This window comes from Antennarius striatus, chromosome 7 (genome assembly GCF_040054535.1).
Source record: "Antennarius striatus isolate MH-2024 chromosome 7, ASM4005453v1, whole genome shotgun sequence".
Classification (NCBI taxonomy): domain Eukaryota; kingdom Metazoa; phylum Chordata; class Actinopteri; order Lophiiformes; family Antennariidae; genus Antennarius; species Antennarius striatus.
This window is the reverse complement of record NC_090782.1, coordinates 1,859,566-1,878,991: the sequence shown is the minus strand read 5'-3', so window position 1 is coordinate 1,878,991 and position 19,426 is coordinate 1,859,566. Positions and strand designations below refer to the sequence as shown.

General features: G+C 40.3%; 1 protein-coding gene across 1 annotated transcript in view; it reads left to right on the top strand.

The window, feature by feature from the left end:
• LOC137598558 (inactive N-acetylated-alpha-linked acidic dipeptidase-like protein 2) overlaps window positions 1–19,426 on the top strand; it is a 428,247-nt gene that overhangs the window by 143,803 nt on the left and 265,018 nt on the right. The window contains exons 3-5 of the mRNA XM_068318829.1: window positions 2,178–2,354; window positions 4,525–4,702; window positions 5,428–5,589. Coding sequence (XP_068174930.1) covers window positions 2,186–2,354; window positions 4,525–4,702; window positions 5,428–5,589 — 509 coding nt within the window. The 5' untranslated portion in view covers window positions 2,178–2,185. The remainder of the gene's footprint in view (window positions 1–2,177; window positions 2,355–4,524; window positions 4,703–5,427; window positions 5,590–19,426) is intronic.

Below are 19,426 nucleotides of genomic sequence, written 5' to 3'. Positions count from 1 at the left end.
AGCAATACAGCTACTACTATACTACCCAATTTTAAAGCTGCTGGTATGTTCTTATTGAGACTAAAAATAGAGTGGAGACTTGATCGGAACTACAGCTGGAAGTCCCTCTTGAAGACAACTGGTCCACCCCTGGTAATACGCACATTTACAAGATGACCTTGTCATCTTTAATAAAATTATTCTTTGAAATCTAAATCGTAAAGTGACCTCCAAAGTGAAATTGTGTGTATATACAAGGAGAAAGTGAAGAGTTTAGTTGTATGGTTTTCAGCAGTGGCAGGCCAGCTGAAACCCACTGGAGTGTGTGAAGCTGTGTGAGGAGGTCAGCAGTTAAATGAACTTTTATTCTATTTTACAGAGAGGATCCTTCATCTGCATTGAAGTAGAAGTAATAAAAGTGTGTTGGACCATTGAAGATTGATGCCAGAGAACTCCCAGACCTCTTTCCTACACTTTTAACCCTCCCTCATTCATCTGTAAACACTCTGCCTCTTCCTTCCTGTTTTCAGCTATTTTTGCATTGTGTTCCCATCACTGCCTCGGTCTATTTTCCGAACTCCTTCTCAGAAAAACCACTGTCGATGCTGCTCTCTGTCTCTCTCTCTCATTTTCTTCCCAAAGAAAAGTGGCTAATCGTATTGAACAGGGCTGGTGCAGCAATCATTCAGACTTATGTCGTCCTCTCAGAGTAGAGCTGACTGAAACTAAGTGATAATCCACCAAACATGATCAGTAATACTTCTGTCCTTATGCAGTTAAATACTGTAGGTGTGAAGGAGAATCTCTGATGTAACAACTGGATAAAACACTTGATCAAATATATTTTTAGCAATATTTGTGTTCTGTCTGAAATGAAAAACAGAATAATGTGACACTTCCTGTTGCATTATTTCATTTTATAGTCAATGTCTTTCTTATCTAGGAAATAAAATCATTTATCGGAGATAAACGTTCATAATCATATGTCTTTTTAGTCAACTTCAGTGTTCTTTCTAGTGTCAATCAATGAAGTTTTTTTTAACTTTTTTATAGAGCTTAATCATGACAACAGATATTTCAAAGCCCTCAACAGACAGAAAAACCCAACTGAACCCTCCAGAGCATAAGACAGTGGTGGGGAAAAACTCACTCATTGAGGAAGAAACTCTGGGCAGGACCCAGGCTCTTTTGGGTGGTCATCCGCCTCGACCGGTTGGGTGGAAAATAAATAAAATGAAGATAAGGACAGGGTCAGAGAGAGACACAGAATGAGAGTGGCAGATAGGCCAGACTTATATTTATGGTTTAAATCCTACAACTTTACTTAAAATTGGCCTTAGCACATTGCACAACAGATAAATCAAATTAATCATATAGAGTAATAGAGTAACTGGAAAATTATGGTGACAAAATGTAGTGACAGATGACATGAGGGTATTATTATTAGTTGTTAACAGATATATTTAAAGGACTGGCTTTTCATCAGGTTCTGCTAAATACATACAATACATACACCAGCCTGCTATACAGTGTTTTCTGGACTATAAGGCGCACCTTAAACAAATGGCCTATTTTAAACCTTTTGTCATATATAAGGCACACTGGATTATAAAACACATCTGATTATAAGGTGCACCTTCAATGAAAGGCTTATTTTGACACTGTTTTCATATATAAAGTAGACTAGATTATAGTCCACTGTCGGGGTGTCAGACAGTTAAAGGCTTCAAGGTGCGCCTTATAGTGTGGAAAATACTGTCATTTAGAAAGGGATAATTTTTCACTGAATAATGTGTTTTAGAATGTTTGATTTTATTTAACTATGTTATTTTTTTTTACCTCAAGTGGTTATTGACGGGGCAGTTCATTTGCCCCCTCATGTTGGACTTTGATGGTTGAGCGTGTAAAAGGGATCGTTAAACTTGATGACACACTAAGACAATAGCTGGAAGGTTTTATGTAGCTGATCTCCAGTCTGATGACACACATACACACACACACACACACACACACACACACACACACACACACACACACACACAATAGCAGTTGTCTGATTCCCAGCTGGGTTCCATGCATGTAGACCCGTTCAGAATTGCCTCAATTCTTGGTTGTTCCGTTAACAATTATTGTTATTTAATGTTTTAATAAGAAACTGAATAATGCTTGAACACAAATGTGATGTGTTTGAAATCCAGGTGGCATCATGGCATACCGGAAGGTGTGTGACGCTCAGGGCGGCCCGATGGTTGGTGAGGTTCTGCACTGCTCTGAAGGTTCTGATCTAGACTGGGACCCGGACAAAGAGGAGCTGCAGGAACCAGGACTGAGCATGGACCGCATCCAGACGCAGCATGTAGACCGCCAGAGGTCAGGTAGGACTGGTACCCTTTGGTTTAACAGACACAGTAGACCTCCATCATCACTTATTAGACACATTGTGATAAATAACAGTTCTAAAGACATTTGCTCTTGTTTTGTCCTATTTTTAATGCTACACTAACCAGATAACATTCACACGGGTATTAAACCCGTTGATGTGAACTCAATGTAAAGGACTGCACAACCTTCATGCCCTTCAACAGATCTCAAAATTATCTGGGATGTCACTGAAATTACAAAAAATAGATGTTTTTGTAAATTTTTATACACTTTATTGAAAATTCACAGATGAACTCAAAGTAACAACAGAGGAAAAGTCAGTCGTAGATTAATAAGGTCTAGATAAAACATTCAGTATTGGTTTAATTGGTTCTCGATTGAAGTTTTGGACTGAAAAATCATCACATTTAACTCTCTATCAGGAAGTAACCTCTGCCAAAGGTCTATGTTTTATTTAAGGTAATGAATACAATATTTTATGACTCATTTTAAATTAACAAGTACACAATCTTTTAACATTCCTAATCTGCTAAAGAGGTTGTTTTTTTTGTCAGTTTATTTATTTATTTTTTGATGACCAAATATCTGCAAATTCAGTTATTCAAATGAACCACATCCACAAGGTTTACTCATGTTAACATATTGATCAGTCTAACAAAGAGTGTTACTGATCAGCTGTATGTATGTGCGTGTGTATGTATGCATGTGTGTGTGTATATAAAATAAGATAAGATAATCCTTTATTGTCCCACAGTGGGGAAATATGTGCAATCATGGCAGCAGTGGGTGTCATATATACATACTTAAATAATAAATACATAATAGCATATTGAGTGAAATATACATGTTCACATATGGTAAACATATTAGCATATGTTATATTATCAACAATTAACAATTTACATTAGCACTACAGACTACAAATTACAGATTACTGATTATATTGGTCATCATCCGGCTTTCGAATTTGATGTTCTCTGAGTGGTCTGCTGGGAGGACTGCTGGTTGTACAGTCTGACGGCCGTGGGCAGGAAGGACCTGCGATAGCGTTCCTTCACGCATCTTGGGTGAAGCAACCTATCGCTGAAGGAGCTCTCCAGTGATCTTAGTGTGCACTGCAGGGGGTGGGAGTGGTTCTTCATCATTGATGACAGCTTGGCTGTCATCCTCCTCTGCACCACCACCTCCACTGAGTCCAGGGAGCATCCTAGGACAGAACCCGCCTTCTTAATCAGCCTGTCCAGTCTCTTAATGCCGGCTGCAGTGATGCTGCTCCACCAGCAGACCACCCCATGAAAAATAGCTGGGGCTTCTATCGTGTCATAAAAAGTCTTCTGGAGTGCCCCCTGCACTCCAAAAGACCTCATCCTCCTGAGCAGACAGTCTGCTCTGACCCTTTTTATAGAGAGAGTGAGGGTTGGTACTCCAGTCCAGTTTATTGTTCAGGTGAACACCCAGGTACTTGCATGAGGACACCATCTCGATATTCACCGCTGTAACCGGGCAGAGTGATCGTCTGGTTTTACCCGCGTTGATCTGGAGGTGGTTCCCCTGGCACCAGTCCACAAAGTCCTGGGTCAGTTCTCTGTACTCTGTCGTCCCCATCAGTGATGAGGCCGACGATTGCAGAGTCATCAGAGAACTTCTGCAGGTGACATGTGGGGGAGTTATAGGAGAAGTCTGGAGTGTAGAGGGTGAGAGGAACGTAGCCAGAACCGTTCCCTGTGGTGCCTCCGTGCTGCAGACAACCGTGTTTGACACACAGTCCCGGGTCCTCACGAACTCTTGGTGGTTGGTAAAGTAGTCCAATATCCAGTCTGTGAGGTGGTGGTCCAACCTGGTGATCTCCAGTTTGTCCCTCAGCAGTGCCAGTTTTATTTTGTATTGTGTACATACATACATAAATACACACACACATGCATATACACTGTATGTGTGTGTGTATGTATGTATGTATGTATGTACGTGTTTGTATGTATGTATGTACGTACAGTATGTGTGTGCATATACGTATGGATGTATGTGTGCGTGTATGTATTTATGTATGTATGTATGTTTGTATGTATATACATGTGTGTCTATGTGTGTATGTGTGCGGTTGTGTATGTGTGTGTGTGTGTATGTGTGTATGTATTCCTGTCTTCACACCCCTGTCCTCCTCAGCCGGTTCTGATGGTGACCCTGATCCTGACCCTGAGCTGATGGAACCCATCCAGCCGTCCGTCTCAGTTTCACCTCATGGACGTTTTGAACGACTCCAGGAAGATCCCAACTACATTTCCCACTTCAGCAGGACCCCCGGCCACAAGGGTCAACGGCAGATCCATTGGTCTTCCTTCAGGTAGTTGAGGATGAAACTACGACCCACATGCATGCATTAGGGTGCAGTTTATAGATTTAATATCCATATCTAAACAACAGTGAATGTCAGAAACCACAGAGTAGTCCTAAAGATCAAACAAATAAGGTTGAGGCAGTCATCAAGTATGAGTTATGACTCAAATCCATGGCAAACAAATCAAAATGACAAAAACACAGAGGAATACAGCAAAAGGCAGGCAGTTGTCAAAAAAATGAGGATTTATAAATTAATGAGGTGGAAAAGGCAGGAACATGTGACTAAAGACATCCAGGAAGAACTGACAACACACAGAAATCTCAGAATAAATACACTGAGCGGAAACAATGGGAAGCAGGTGGCGCAGAGAGGAGGAGACAATCACACAGGAGAAACAATGAGACAGTAACACAATGGAGAGAGGAAAGTAAAAGAAAAAGACACTAGAAGAAATGAATGGACATGAGACTCAGAGGGACGGGAACAAAAGACCAAAACGTGGACAAAAGAACCAGAGATAACAGAGCCAATTGTAAGACGAGACATGAAACATAAATTAAAAATGTAGCATGGAAATAATGAAACAAATAGTAACGCAAAAACATAAAACTAATCATTCAAAAAAAAATAAAAATAATGACCTCTTCAATACACAGTGATGGCAAATGAGAAGTTAGCAAGTGGACACTCTGATCTAAATGACTTTCTGGCTTCTCTCTTCGTCACAGGCACTTCCTGGTGGGGTTGGGCCTGTTTCTCCTGGGGATCCTGATTGGCTGGTTCACTCACTCACCTGCTGTCAAACCACCTGATCCTCCATCTGAAAGTTCAGACCTGCTGGAGGAGCTGCTCAGAAGAATTACTGCTGATAAAATCAATGCTCTTCAAAAGTAAGTTCCCCACTTTACATATCAAAAACACATCATTACTGATTTTTAAAGAATTCTATTATTATTATCATTATCACTAATTATCACAAACCTTGGCATGTGATACGGTGTGGATCTAACCCACACAGTAGGAAAAGATGCTGCAGCCTGCATAGACAGAGCAAATATTTTGTAAAATTATTTTAAATACTGTTTCACATGAATCGTGGTGAACAGAACGGAGTGTCTACAATTCACATTGTAGTACCTGTTTTACCAATGTCAACAAACCACAGACAGGAATTATTGAAACAGTTTGAATATGATGATTTATGACAATATGTACTTCAGAACACAATTTTTCTCCTTTTTATTACAAAAGCGAGTGAATGTTTCAAAGGTAAAAATGTTTCGTTTTGCTACAACTGACATTCAGAATAAACAAGTGTTTGGTCTCCAGCTGCTGGGCAATTGGGTATAATAAACATTAGAAAGTGGCATTTAAGTAAAAATAAAAATAAAGAGAAAGAGAAAGAAAGGGAAGGAGGGGGACGTCACAATGGCACAGTCCCTTTCTTTTTAGTTTTAGTGATCTCATCCTAAAGAGACACAATCTTACATTGGTATAAAGACTGATTTTTGAATTTCCCCACTAACAATAGATGTGATACGTATTAATTTGTAACCCCAACCACATTCTGTGCTTGACCACAACAACCTGATTCCTACTTTAACCAAATCAGCCTCCAGCAGGTGTTTCAATGGCCCAAGCTTCAAACATCAAACCTTCTTCCTAAACACAACCTTCAGCGACCTGAACCAAGGCTCGTCTCCCAGCAGAGATACAGGGTCCCTCATAAACGCCAAACATCCCTCAATAAACACGCTCTGAACCTGAACAAACCTAAAATACAGCAACAGAATATCACACTTTTGGGATGGGAATCAAGAGTTTTACAAAAATATAAAATTGCAATGTCCCTTCCTAAAAACCAAAGGCTTGACCAGGAACGGGCATTACTTGGGTTTGGAAAATTAATTCTCATTGGAATGTTGGTACTGTTGTTTGAATGTCTGATCTACAAAGTGCTCTTCCACCTGCATTTGGATTTAGGCGATCTTGATTTGTACGGCTGACTGTTTTTAGCCGGTGTCCAAATGGGATCTTGCTCTGTTCAGACTGTGCCACATTATTGGTCTATCTGACAGGTTGCCGTAGCAACGACATCGAGGCGGAGGCGTCGTCCACACTCCACATTGGCTCTTGCGGCGCGTAGAGCGACGTCACGGACAGGCAAAACTGATTGGTGTGTTTGAGCTGTTCAGACTGATCTGTCCAAATGTGATATGAAACTACCTCCAGAATGTGGTTTCAGTCCGTCCCGCAAGCTTTTCATGGGGTGTGTGACTGTTCACACTAAAGCAGAGACATCCAATGTCAATGTGAAAGGGCTAAAAACCGGATGTTGGCTGCCGGTCTGAACGCAACCCTAGAGGTCTTGGTATCACTGGTGCCACTGGTGCCCCTGGGGCATCGGGGGTACACTCTATATTGCTCATACAGTTGTCCATCCTTTTATCTCCGACTATTCTCTTTTTCTCTAAAATCATCTGTGCTTGTTCAGTTGTCCAAACAAAAGAGCAAACAAGCAGACAAACAAAGCTAATGGTGGAGATAAAATTTACTGAACACTGTTTGTGTTTAGCCTCTTGTGAAGACAGTGTTTAAGCAGCAGTTTGACTCCTGTTGACCATCAACACTTCCTGTTGGCGTCATTCTCATATTTCTCGAACCCTAACCCCAGTATATTTAGCTGTTTAAAACAAACAATTACTGCAATACTCACACACAATGTCATTCTTGGATGTAATGTGGATAGATCAGATAGTCTCCAGTCTTTGGAAAGCAATGGAAACAATTCTGTGATGTCAATGTAGAATGGTGGTTGTGTCAGAAACCTGAGGAAGGAAAACATGAGATAAAAGGAGCTGAAAGAAGGATAGAAAGCTAAAAATGGGGAAACAATGTTGGAAACCAGTTAGGACTCTATCAATATCCAACTATACATTTGTTTGTTTCCCAAAATTAAACATTCAATTAACAACGTAGATATCAGATTCAACATCATGTCAGGCATTGTGAATAGATCCCAGAGACTAACATCAGATGGTTATGATTACATAATAAAAAAAAAATGACTATACGTACCTGATAATGTACATACAAATCCTTAAATTGCCAAATAAATAATGGCCAATTGCTCTTAAAGGTTTCTTATTAAGTAAGAAATTGGGAGCCAATAAATACAGCTCAGAAGGTCAACGTAATGTTTTGTTTTTTTAAATCTCCACAGCACTAAACCATCAGTAAAACCAAACAGTGTGTGATCACTCAGCCAATCAAACACGTTTAACTGTAGTGTGTGTTTGTAGTGTTGTGTTTGTGTCCTACTCCGTATAATTTTGCAATTGATTGATTGCATTAAGACCATCAGTAATTGCTGCCACAACAGTTTGACAAAATGGCTTTTCACAATATTTGAGGTATGATCAATCTGTTTTCCAGTTATCATAACCTAACTCCCAGTTTGCACATTCTTGTGACAATTCAAAATCTGATTTCTGACTTTTCTGAAGTTTGAACAGCGACAGTCCAGTTATTTATTTATTTATTTTTGCTTTTCTTGATTTACCTCAATCTAGACGACTGAAAATCAATACAGAATCACTTAAAGTGCTGAATATTACATTATACAAAAAAGAACCAAAGATCAAATATAGCTCATGCTTGGTGTGTATATTTAAAGTGGCTGTGTCCATCCACCCATCTCAATCTGCTTATCCACTGTCCCAGTTACATCTCATAGTCACTATTAGAGACAGTGTCCCCTCATTGGGTGTGAGGTAGGAGGTCTTTTGAGGGTTTTTGTTTTAGTTCAGTTTTGTTTTAGTTTTGTTTTTTGTAAGCAAACAAGCTAAATCAAACTTTTCAGACTCGTGGACCACGATATTCTGTATGTTTCAAATCTAAAATTCAGGAACTGAAGTCTTCCAGGACTTGAATTCCTCTTGTTTTTTCTACCACACCTGTGTTTTCTACCAACTGTTAACCACAGCTGGTTATGAGCGGTAACTATTCACACCATTACTCGTTATGAGCGGTAACCATTCACACTGGTACTCCCACACCAGTGGAACAACTACAGGAACAATTTGTTTAGTACGTATCTTCCCCCAACGTTACTTCGACATGGGGGCTGTAGGACTGGGAAATGAACCACTAACCATACGATAAGTAGACGACCACTCTCGCATCGCTGCTGCACATCATTACATTTCAAAATATCTGCAGGTTTTTTTGTTGGTGTACAAGGGCGCCCTCGTTGTTTGCAGTCAATGCGTTCCAGGAACCACGTGCAGTTAAGTAATCAGCGATCAAGATCGCGATCTATTTATCTTATTATTGACGGTAATTTAAATGTTTCTGAACCCCCCCATACTGATATCAAACCACCTTCTGTCTGCATTACCTGTAAAACACTCTGATAGACTGTTTAAAGCACTTTGTGTCTCACGGAAGTCAGAGACTCACGGAACGTAGCACACTTCTGGATGCCATCAGCCAATAGAATGCGGGTACGGTATCACATGACTGCTGACCAAAACTCTGTGATGAGGTGGAGTCATGAGCATTGGAGAATGCGCACAGCGCAATATAATAATAACTAAACCACATAAATTTCTCTTTTTAAGCAGAGTAAATGTCTCAAGTACCACAATTCCTCTGTATGCAGATGATGCCATTTTATATACAGCAGTGACCTGCTTTCAAAACTTACATTTATTTTACATTACAACAATCTTGATTTGAATATTTGAAAAAAAAAAGTTTTCTGATATAAGAAATGAGCAAATTCATTGCAATGATTAGTAGCACCTTTGATAAAGCAACAATTTACAGAGTGCATTCGTATAAGATATGTGTCCGACCAGATGTCAAACCAATTTAAATTTTAAAAAATATATGAATTTCCAGGTCAGTTCCAAAAACAAAACCCACCTTCAAATGCATTTTGTATTCACCGTATGTATTATGCTGAATACTGTGCAGTTATCTTAGTTATCCATCTAGATTCAGTTTAGATGGATCTGGATGGATAGATCGATGGATAGATCGATGGATAGATCGATGGATAGATACTTTATTATATCCCACGAAGATAGATGGCAAACTGGGAAACAAATTAATTAGAGACAAATGAATAATTGCTGTTACTGTTTCAGAATATCTACACAGTGTGAGTGAATCAACTGCAGTAAACCTGGGAGGTATGAAGTCACTAACTGTAGAAAGAAATGAGAATAAAAGAATGATTCCATAGTAATCAGTAGATTAAAATGTCCCACACGTGTTTCTTAGTAGGGTTGATGTCTCTGTTGGATGGAACTGATTTGTTTTCTGCTGGCGTGTGTGTGTGTGTGTGTGTGTGTGTGTGTGTGTGTGTGTGTGTGTGTGTGTGTGTGTGTGTGTGTGTGTGTGTTTGTGTGTGTGCGCGCACACTTAAGTGCTCTCATGGAAGATTAAGTGGGCTCAAAAGTCAAACAACCAGTAACGTAACTAGGAAACTGTACATTGTCGTATGAATCAGAAACTGACATTACCTTTGAAATGGGAATGTTTTGTCAGCCACTGACATTCATCAGCATGTAAAGAGTGTAACATGGTATTTATTCTATTTGTTTTTAATGCTGTAGATACAGACCTCCATCCATCCCTCTGCTTTCACTTCACTGATGATTCTTACCTGATTTCTTCATCCTTCCATGAGAAGCGCTGTTAATTTGTGAATCAGCGTCTATGTTGATTGCAGTTGCTCTGGACGTAATAACACAAGCACTTCATCACTTTTACGGAGAAGTTTGTCATTATGAAACACGTCTCCTGAGGTGATATCATTCAGGACCTGAACATGGAAACTAAATCAGAGGATGTGGAGTGAGTGGATCACATATCAGTATTCTCTCTTCTCACAGCATAAATAATTACGTGTTACAACAAATACTGGAAATGATTTGGTTCCTCCGATGTCCTTTTCTGTTTAGTGTAAATACATCCAGCAGAAGTAGTTCACTGCACATCAAGTATGGTTCCTCCATACACACACCATCTGTGTGTGAATTACACAGGGTTGTTAGAATTTACTGTAAACCGTGTGACATAAAAGTATTTTCAACACGTCAACTAAATAAACAGACAGGTGGATCATTTCATTGTATTTGTATGCAGGCATGCATGTGGACATCCCTATTGCTGTGTTGTATGATGAGGTTATGCACTGTGACAGTCAGATGGGTTACACTGTGCCTGGTGTCTTAATAACATCTGACTGTTCAGTCTTTTTGTTTTTATTTGTGATGCTGAATAGATTCATACAAATTCCCCTCATAATAATTCATTAGCATCTGAAGTGAAACATTTTGCAATTTGCAGCAGTTTAAAATTATATTATTCTAATGTTCAGTCTCCCAGTGTTTGGTGTTTGAAAAAAGAGGAGGCATGTTTTATTCTGATGGCAGACGACGTCTCCCTGATATAAAAAGTGATGGGGGCAGAGAGGAGTTCTACATACAGAAGGGGGGGTGAGGGAGAAAAATGAAGATGGAGAGCATGAGGGGACATCAGGGAGGGAATACAAATAGAAAGAACATCTAAGGCCATGATTAACCAGCAATGTGTTGATGTTGTGTAAGATGGAAGTGCAAAAAGGAGAAGATATTCCGGTAATAATTATAAATTACATGGCAGAGTTCACAGCTGTGATACATGTTGTCATTGCATTCGTGTAGTATTTTATAAGTACATATTTTGAAGGGATTCAATGCATTTAAAATTTTTTATTTGTTTCATTTAATTTATGTATTTATTATTATTATTATTATTATTATTATTATTATTATTATTATATTTTAATTAAATGTTTTAATTGCCACCAAAATCATTTTCATTTCATTGCTCTTTGTTTATCCTTACGTATCCTTTTAAGTTTCCTTAAATTCTCTGATAATTTCATTTAAATTTGGAACAGAGGTACAAAAGAAGAATAAAGACAAGGATGGGTTTTGAAGTGGATCAGGCTCTAAAGGTACTAAGAATCCTTGACCCAACAATATTTGGTGGAGGAAAAGAAGGCAATAGTATTAAATATTAGGAATATTAACCTTTCCATCAACACATTTCATTGATGGATGATTTGATACACACATGCAGGCTTTTACTTTTGCATGCAACTGCGTCCTTTAGTGAAAACACTGGTTCAAATCTGATTTAGTTTAAAAAAAGGAACAACAAACACTTGGACAGTATTTTGTAAAAAGCTCCCAATGGCTGCTGCTGTTCCAGCAGTTAAAGCTGAAAATGACACACACTGCTTCACACAAGGTAAGAAGACTTCTGAACTGGGTTAAATTAGATCTGAACATCCTGTTGAGGAAACAGACCAGCTGTACGGACGATGATACATAATTGCTTCTTAAGACACGTTCTACCCAGAAACATTTGTACTTCCTGCTGAATCCCTGCAGACGTCCAACAACAGGAAGGGAGGCTGATGACTCTGTCCTGTTGTTGGAGCAGCGCTCCACCTGAGAGCCCTGCTGGGGTGTAATGTCTGACGCCCCTCTGCCCATCTGGATGCCATCATGATATCAATATGTTTCTTCTGTCCTGGAGTGAATGTAATAATGTGTCACCCCTTGTGGTTTAATCTGAGTGTCAATCATAATCTAACCACGGTCATTATTATGTCATCGCTCTCCAACACAAGAGTTACAGACCTGAGGAACTCAAAGCACTAACATTTACACCGTTTCCACAGTAACAACGAGGAATATTTGAACTTCTTCTACTGTACTGTACTGTACCGTACTGTAATGTACTATACTGTACTATACTGTACTGTACTGTACTATAATGTACTACACTTAGAACTGATATGAGTGCTTTTTGTTTGTCTCTCCATCCACTGCAGCCACTCCTCCAACAGATTGGAATCCATCGTCATCGCAAGTTTACAAATCACATGAAAGTTTAGAAATTATGAAAATTTAATTTTTTAAAATTTAATTTATGATGATGGTAGAAAAATACTTAATGCTGAAAGTGATGGACATCAAAAATCAAACCAAAGTATGAATCACAAACCCATACCCAAAAACATTGGGGACATTTCTAACAATAACTTCAGCCTTAAATAATGGAACAACAGAGAGATGACTGTCGAAGCTCTGCTGCTTCTTGTTTAAAACGGCCATTGCTGCACCAATAGAGAGGAGGCTGAGGGGAATTTAGTCTTCTTGTTGGGGTGTGAACATAAACAGACAAAAAGTTTGTGGGAGTTATTGAGGTACTCACCAACAAGCCATAAAAGATTTAATCAGAACCAGTCACTGTAGTCAGAAATCACAGACCGTAATGTAGTTTTGACTTATAGCGATTATAATTAAAGTTAGCTGCACTTCATTGGTTTAGTGTTATTTACAGGGTAGTCATTTATTTTTATTTGAAACACCAGGTGCAAATATCTATTAGTCTAGTACAATAAATCAGCTTTTATCATTGATGACAATTGATGACAAAAACAAATGTTGTGATGTTACAGATGTGGAAATCTGAAATCCAGTTGTGACTAATCAAATTAAATAATTTGTTGGTGTATAACTTGTAAGATAATATTTTAGTATATACACACAACGCACTGTTTCAGATATAATTTAATTTTATTCATAGAATTAGCATTGTATACATCTCAAATGACAAAACAAATAGGTGAAGCTAATTAGGGCTATATATTGAAAAAATCTGCAAATGAGCATCTCATTGGAAAAATAATGTGCACTTTATTGCAGAAATGTTAGAGTAGGGACAACATATGCAGCACTTAAATCTTTAAGCCCCCCAAACACAACAGGAAAAAACACATAAAAACAATAAACAAAATTAACAAATTAGATTTATGTCGTACACGTGTCAGAAGGACATTTTAACTATACAGTATAGGCAAAGCAGGGTGACATACATGAACATAGCATCAGAAGTGTCAAACATTCAAGTCAGAAATCTGTATTATCATGAAAAGGGACGCGCTAAAACTGATGTTTCAAATGACTGAATGTCAAATATTTTGGCCGCAGAGCTTCTCCCACCGTCTGCACAACAATTTGTTTCAAATACACTCCAGTCCTGTGTAATCATGCAGAGACCGTTATGTGTGAAGTGGTTTTAGCAGGACTTATTCCTTTCTTTAGACGGTTAATGTGGGGTTAAGTTGTTTACGCATCCCCTCTGGACTGAAGTGAGGCCTGTTCTGATTTGCATATGGTGCAGAGAGAGGAGGAAGACGTCATTTGCACCTGAGGCTCCGTCAAGCTAATTGGTTAGCTCTGAAGTCATCCATCAGGAGTCGGGCACGGAAAGAGAAAAGATACACCATAAACTACAAGCACACAAAGAAGGACTTCAACATGTTTGAATAAATAAGAATGAACATTAAAAAATAAAAAAAAAGTTCTGTTCCACATCGGTGGGTAGTAGATGAAAAACTGAGCTCCAAATAAATCACCTGGGGGCAGGTCTTGGTGAAAATTTATGGAAGGACTGGCCATCTGCATAGTGAATAATACGGATCGCATATTTCAGCTTGAGCAGAGAAGAAACAGCAAGCAACAGCAGGAATGAAAAGATAAGATAGTGTCATTTCTGCTGAACGTGCATCTTCACCACCCTGTCAAGGCCAGTCTTCATTATAGAGATACACACTCCAAACTACACCACTGGTAGTACCACAGACTCACAGGGATGGGTCTTTTCCTCAGAAATAGTGTAAAGGCACCAGGTCTCCCTGCACCATGTCCCGGACACACACAGATACCTGACTAGAGTTGAACGTTTTCCAGTACAACCAACTGTAGGCTGACATGATTTTGGGATAAGCTTAGCTATTATTGGCAGAACCTTCACTTGTAGCCCCTTAGACCTGTTCTGTCTGTAAAATGCTTTGGAGAAACACTTCAACACAGAACTGCTTTATTTACTCTACCAGTGTTACATGTCACTGTACGCTAGTAGCTGAACCTTCACATGTGTTTGTGGGAGTTGTGCATTTCCAGTCACTTCCTATATACAATTTACACAAACATGTGAATGTAATTTCCAATTGTTCTAAATTAAGCTAACTTAACTTAACCAGGTCCTGAATTCAAAAGAAAACTCCTCAACAGCCCAGGCGTCCATCATCTTGGTTTGAAATTCTTCTGAAATTCTTTTGAAATTCGCTACTCATCCTGCATTCAGATGATAATTTGTTCGGATAAAACAAACATCTTCATGCTGACCACAATTCACACTGGGATTCGATGAAAAGTAATTTCCAGTAATGGAACCTAATAGCTCCAGTAGAAGTCGTCATTACCGCTTCCTGATGGAACGTCTTACAGCTAGAGGTGCAGGAAGTTCCTTCAGACTGTCCATGTCTCCTCCTGACGGCTTTTCTCTACCACTAACGGTGTTAATCACACGGTGGTTGTCCTCTTTGCACTGAAGGACTACTCCACTGAGAATGGTTCCAGAGCCACATACTGTAGCCTTGTGGGACTGAAAAGATCCATTACAGTATTTTAAAGACAGTCACATTTAAAATAATTAAAAATGGATTCAAATGATGACACACAGTTATGACAACCATACATCACTGTCCCATCAAGAGAATAGGAGTTTTAAAATACATCTGTGGGTTAGGTACAGAAATGAAGAGTTTTGTCAGGACACACTTTGTGGGGTTACCCCCCCCCCCACACACACACACACACACACTGAGGGTTTCTCTTCACTTCCCTTTCAATTAGTACGTGTTCAAATCAGCATGTACTAATTATCCACATCACTACCTCAATGTGCAAATGTCTCACTATTAATGTTCAATGTGACTAGAATTACTATCGTGTCTCACTGGGAAACTCCAGCAAATGTCATTTCCACAGACACTACAGTGTTGTGGTGACATGACACGGCAGGTGGACGTGGAATTAGAGGTCCTGGTGTCAATTCTGATAGGTAGCAGAGAAATGTTGTCACCACTAATCACTGAGACTCTACTGCCAGTAGAGAGAAGAGGACAGGGGAGACATTCTATACAGAGCATTTCTGGTCCTCTTCGGTGGAGTAGAAAATGGTAGAAATAATAGAGAGAGAGCAGAAACAAAGATCAGGATCACTGCTATGCTAAGGTAAGAAGCAATCAATCAAGGTTAGGAAAAAAAAACGTTATCCCATACTACATTTAAAAAGAAACCGATCAAGGTGCAACAAACCCAATGATGGAAGACTAAATACATGAAGAAAACTTTGTAAAGAAACCCGGTAATGCTAAGAAAATTAAATCAGGTTGTAAAAGAACAAACAATATTTAAAAACACCACTGGATATTGCAAATTACTGTTTAAAAGTTGGCACTGATAGTGCAAGGTGGGATTAAGAAGTGGCCAGTTATCTTGTGGTTTCATCCATTAGAAGTTAATCAAGCAAAGATCTTTTGAAATCCATTGTAGTAGACTGGAAATTTTGTAAAACGTACAAACATGATTGTGCTGTTCTTCATGCATGACTTTGATGGTGGTGGTGGTGGCTGATGACTCTGCTAAAGCTAATTAATGCAAAAGCAGGTGCATACGTAGAGAATGTGATATCGAGGTAGAAAAAACATCTGTTTATTAAATATGATCAATTCATAATTATTTTTTTGTTTGTTTTCTGACTCATTTTGTCTTTGGTTTTTTCCTTTCGGCTTTTCCCTTCAGGGGTCACCACAGCGAATCAATTGCCTCCATCTAACCCTGTCTTCTGCATCCTCTTCTCTCACACCAACTACCTTCATGTCCTCTTTCACTACATCCATAAACCTCCTCTTTGGTCTTCCTCTAGGCCTCCTGCCTGGCAGTTCAAAACTCAGCATCCTTCTACCAATATATTCACTATCTCTCCTCTGGACATGTCCAAACCATCTCAGTCTGGCCTCTCTGACTTTATCTCCAGAACCTCTAACATGTGCTGTCCCTCTGATGTACTCATTCCTGATCCTATCCATCCTGGTCACTCCCAGAGAGAACCTCAGCATCTTCATCTCTGCTACCTCCAGCTCTGTCTCCTGTCTTTTCCTCAGGGACACTGTCTCTAGACCAAACAACATCGCTGGTCTCACCACAGTTTTGTACACCTTTCCTTTCATTTTAGCTGAAACTCTTCTATCACACATCACACCTGACACTTTCCTCCACCCGTTCCATCCTGCCTGGACACGCTTCTTCACCTCTTTTCCACACTCTCCATTGCTCTGGACTGTTGACCCTAAGTACTTCAAATCCTCCACCTTCTTGATCTCTTCTCCCTGTAGCCTCACTCTTCCACTTGGGTCCCTCTCATTCACACACATGTACTCTGTCTTACTGCGGCTAACCTTCATTCCTCTCCTTTCCAGGACAAACCTCCACCTCTCTAGCTTCTCCACCTGTTCCCTGCTCTCACTGCAGATCACAATGTCATCTGCAAACATCATAGTCCATGGAGATTCCTGTCTAACCTCGTCTGTCAGCCTGTCCATCACCATAGCAACAAGAAGGGGCTCAGAGCTGATCCCTGATGCAGTCCCACCTCCACCTTGAACTCCTCTGTCACACCTACACACACCTCACCACTGTCTTACAGTCCTCATACATGTCCTGCACCGCTCTAACATACTTCTCTGCCACTCCAGACTTCCTCATACAATACCACAGTTCCTCTCTGGACACCCTGTCATCAGCTTTCTCCAGATCTACAAAAACACAATGCAGCTCCTTCTGGCCTTCTCTGTACTTCTCTATCAACATCCTCAAAGCAAATACTGCATCTGTAGTACTCTTGTTTGGCTAGAAACCATACTGCTGCTCACAAATGTTCACTTCTGCCCTTAGTCTAGCTTCCACTACTCTCTCCCATAACTTCATTGTAGGGCTCATCAGCTTTATTCCTCTGTAGTTGCCACAACTCTGCACATCTCCCTTGTTCTTAAAAATGGGCACCAGCACACTTCTCCTCCATTCCTCAGGCATATTCTCACTATCTAAGATCCTGTTGAACAACCCAGTCAGAAACTCTACTGCCACCTCTCCTAGACACTTCCATACCTCTACAGGTATATCATCAGGACCGACTGCCTTTCCACTCTTCATCCTCTTCAGTGCCCTCCTCACTTCATCCTGACTAATCTTTGCTACATCCTGGTCCACAACAGTCACGTCTTCTAGTCTTTGTTCTCTCTCATTTTCCACGTTCATCAACTCTTCAAAGTACTCTTTCCATCTTCCCATCACACTACTGGCACCTGTCAATAGACTTCCATCCCTATCCTTAATCACCCTAACCTGCTGCACGTCCTTCCCATCTCTGTCTCTCTGTCTTGACAACCTGTATAGATCAGTCTCTCCCTCCTTACTGTCCAACCTAGCATACAAGTCATCATAAGCTTCTTGTTTGGCCTTTGCTACCTCTACCTTCACCTTACGCTGCATCTCCCTGTACTCCTGTCTACTCTCCTCAGTCCTCTCAGGGTCCCACTTCTTCTTAGCTAACCTCTTTCTCTGTATACACTCCTGTACCTCCTCATTCATTTCGGGGGAGCGGTGGCTCAGTGGTAGAGCGTGTGGTAGAGCGGGTCGTCCAATGATTTGAGATCGGCGGTTCAATTCCCGCTCCCGCACCCCCCAAAAAAACACCCGGAGGTGAGCTGACAGTGGGAGGTGTCAGCTCACCTCCGGAGCACCACCGAGGCGCCCTTGAGCAAGGCGCCATCACCCTTACAAGTTGCTCAGTTGGGGTACACCAAGAAGGAGCTGCCCGCCACTCTACCTCCCACTGCAAGCGTACAGGCCCCTTGTGTGTGTTTGTGTGTTCAGGGCCTGTACAAACTAACATGTGCGTGTGATTTGATTTGAACTAGAGTGTGCCACTAATTTCCCTTTGGGGATTCATCGAGTATATAAAATTAAAAAAATAAATAAATTCCACTACCAAGTCTCATTATCTACTTTCCTTCCAGATGACACACCAAGTACTCTCCTACCTGTCTCCCTGATCACATTAGCTGTAGTTGTCCAGTCATCAGGAAGCACCTCCTGACCACCCAGAGCCTGTCTTAACTCCTTCCTAAAAGTCCTGCAACACTCTTCCTTTTTCAGCTTCCACCATTTTGTCTTCTGCTTTGTCTTTGTCCTCTTCATCTTCCTCACCACCAGAGTCATCCTACACACCACCATCCTATGCTGTTTGGCTACACTCTCACCTAACACTACTTTACAGTCACTGATCTCCTTCAGGTTACACCGTCTACACCAGATGTAGTCTACCTGTGTGCTCCTACCTCCACTCTTATAGGTCACTCTATGTTCCTGCCTCTTCTGGAAGAAAGTATTCACTACAGCCATTTCCATCCTTTTTGCAAAGTCAACCATCATCAGTCTGAGTTCCTCTGCTGGATACCAAACCTGCCCATCACATCCTCATCATCTCTGTTTCCTGCACCAACATGTCCATTGAAGTCTGAACCAATGACAACTCTCTCACTTCTAGGTATGCTCTGCATCACTTCGTCAAAGTCCAACCACAATTTCTCCTTCTCCTCCAGCTCACATCCTACCTGTGGAGCATACCCACTAACAACATTGAACATCACACCTTCTATTTCTAGCTTCAGACTCATCACTCTATCCGACACTCTTTTTACCTGCAGGACATTCCTAACAAACTCCTCCTTCAAGATAACTCCTACTC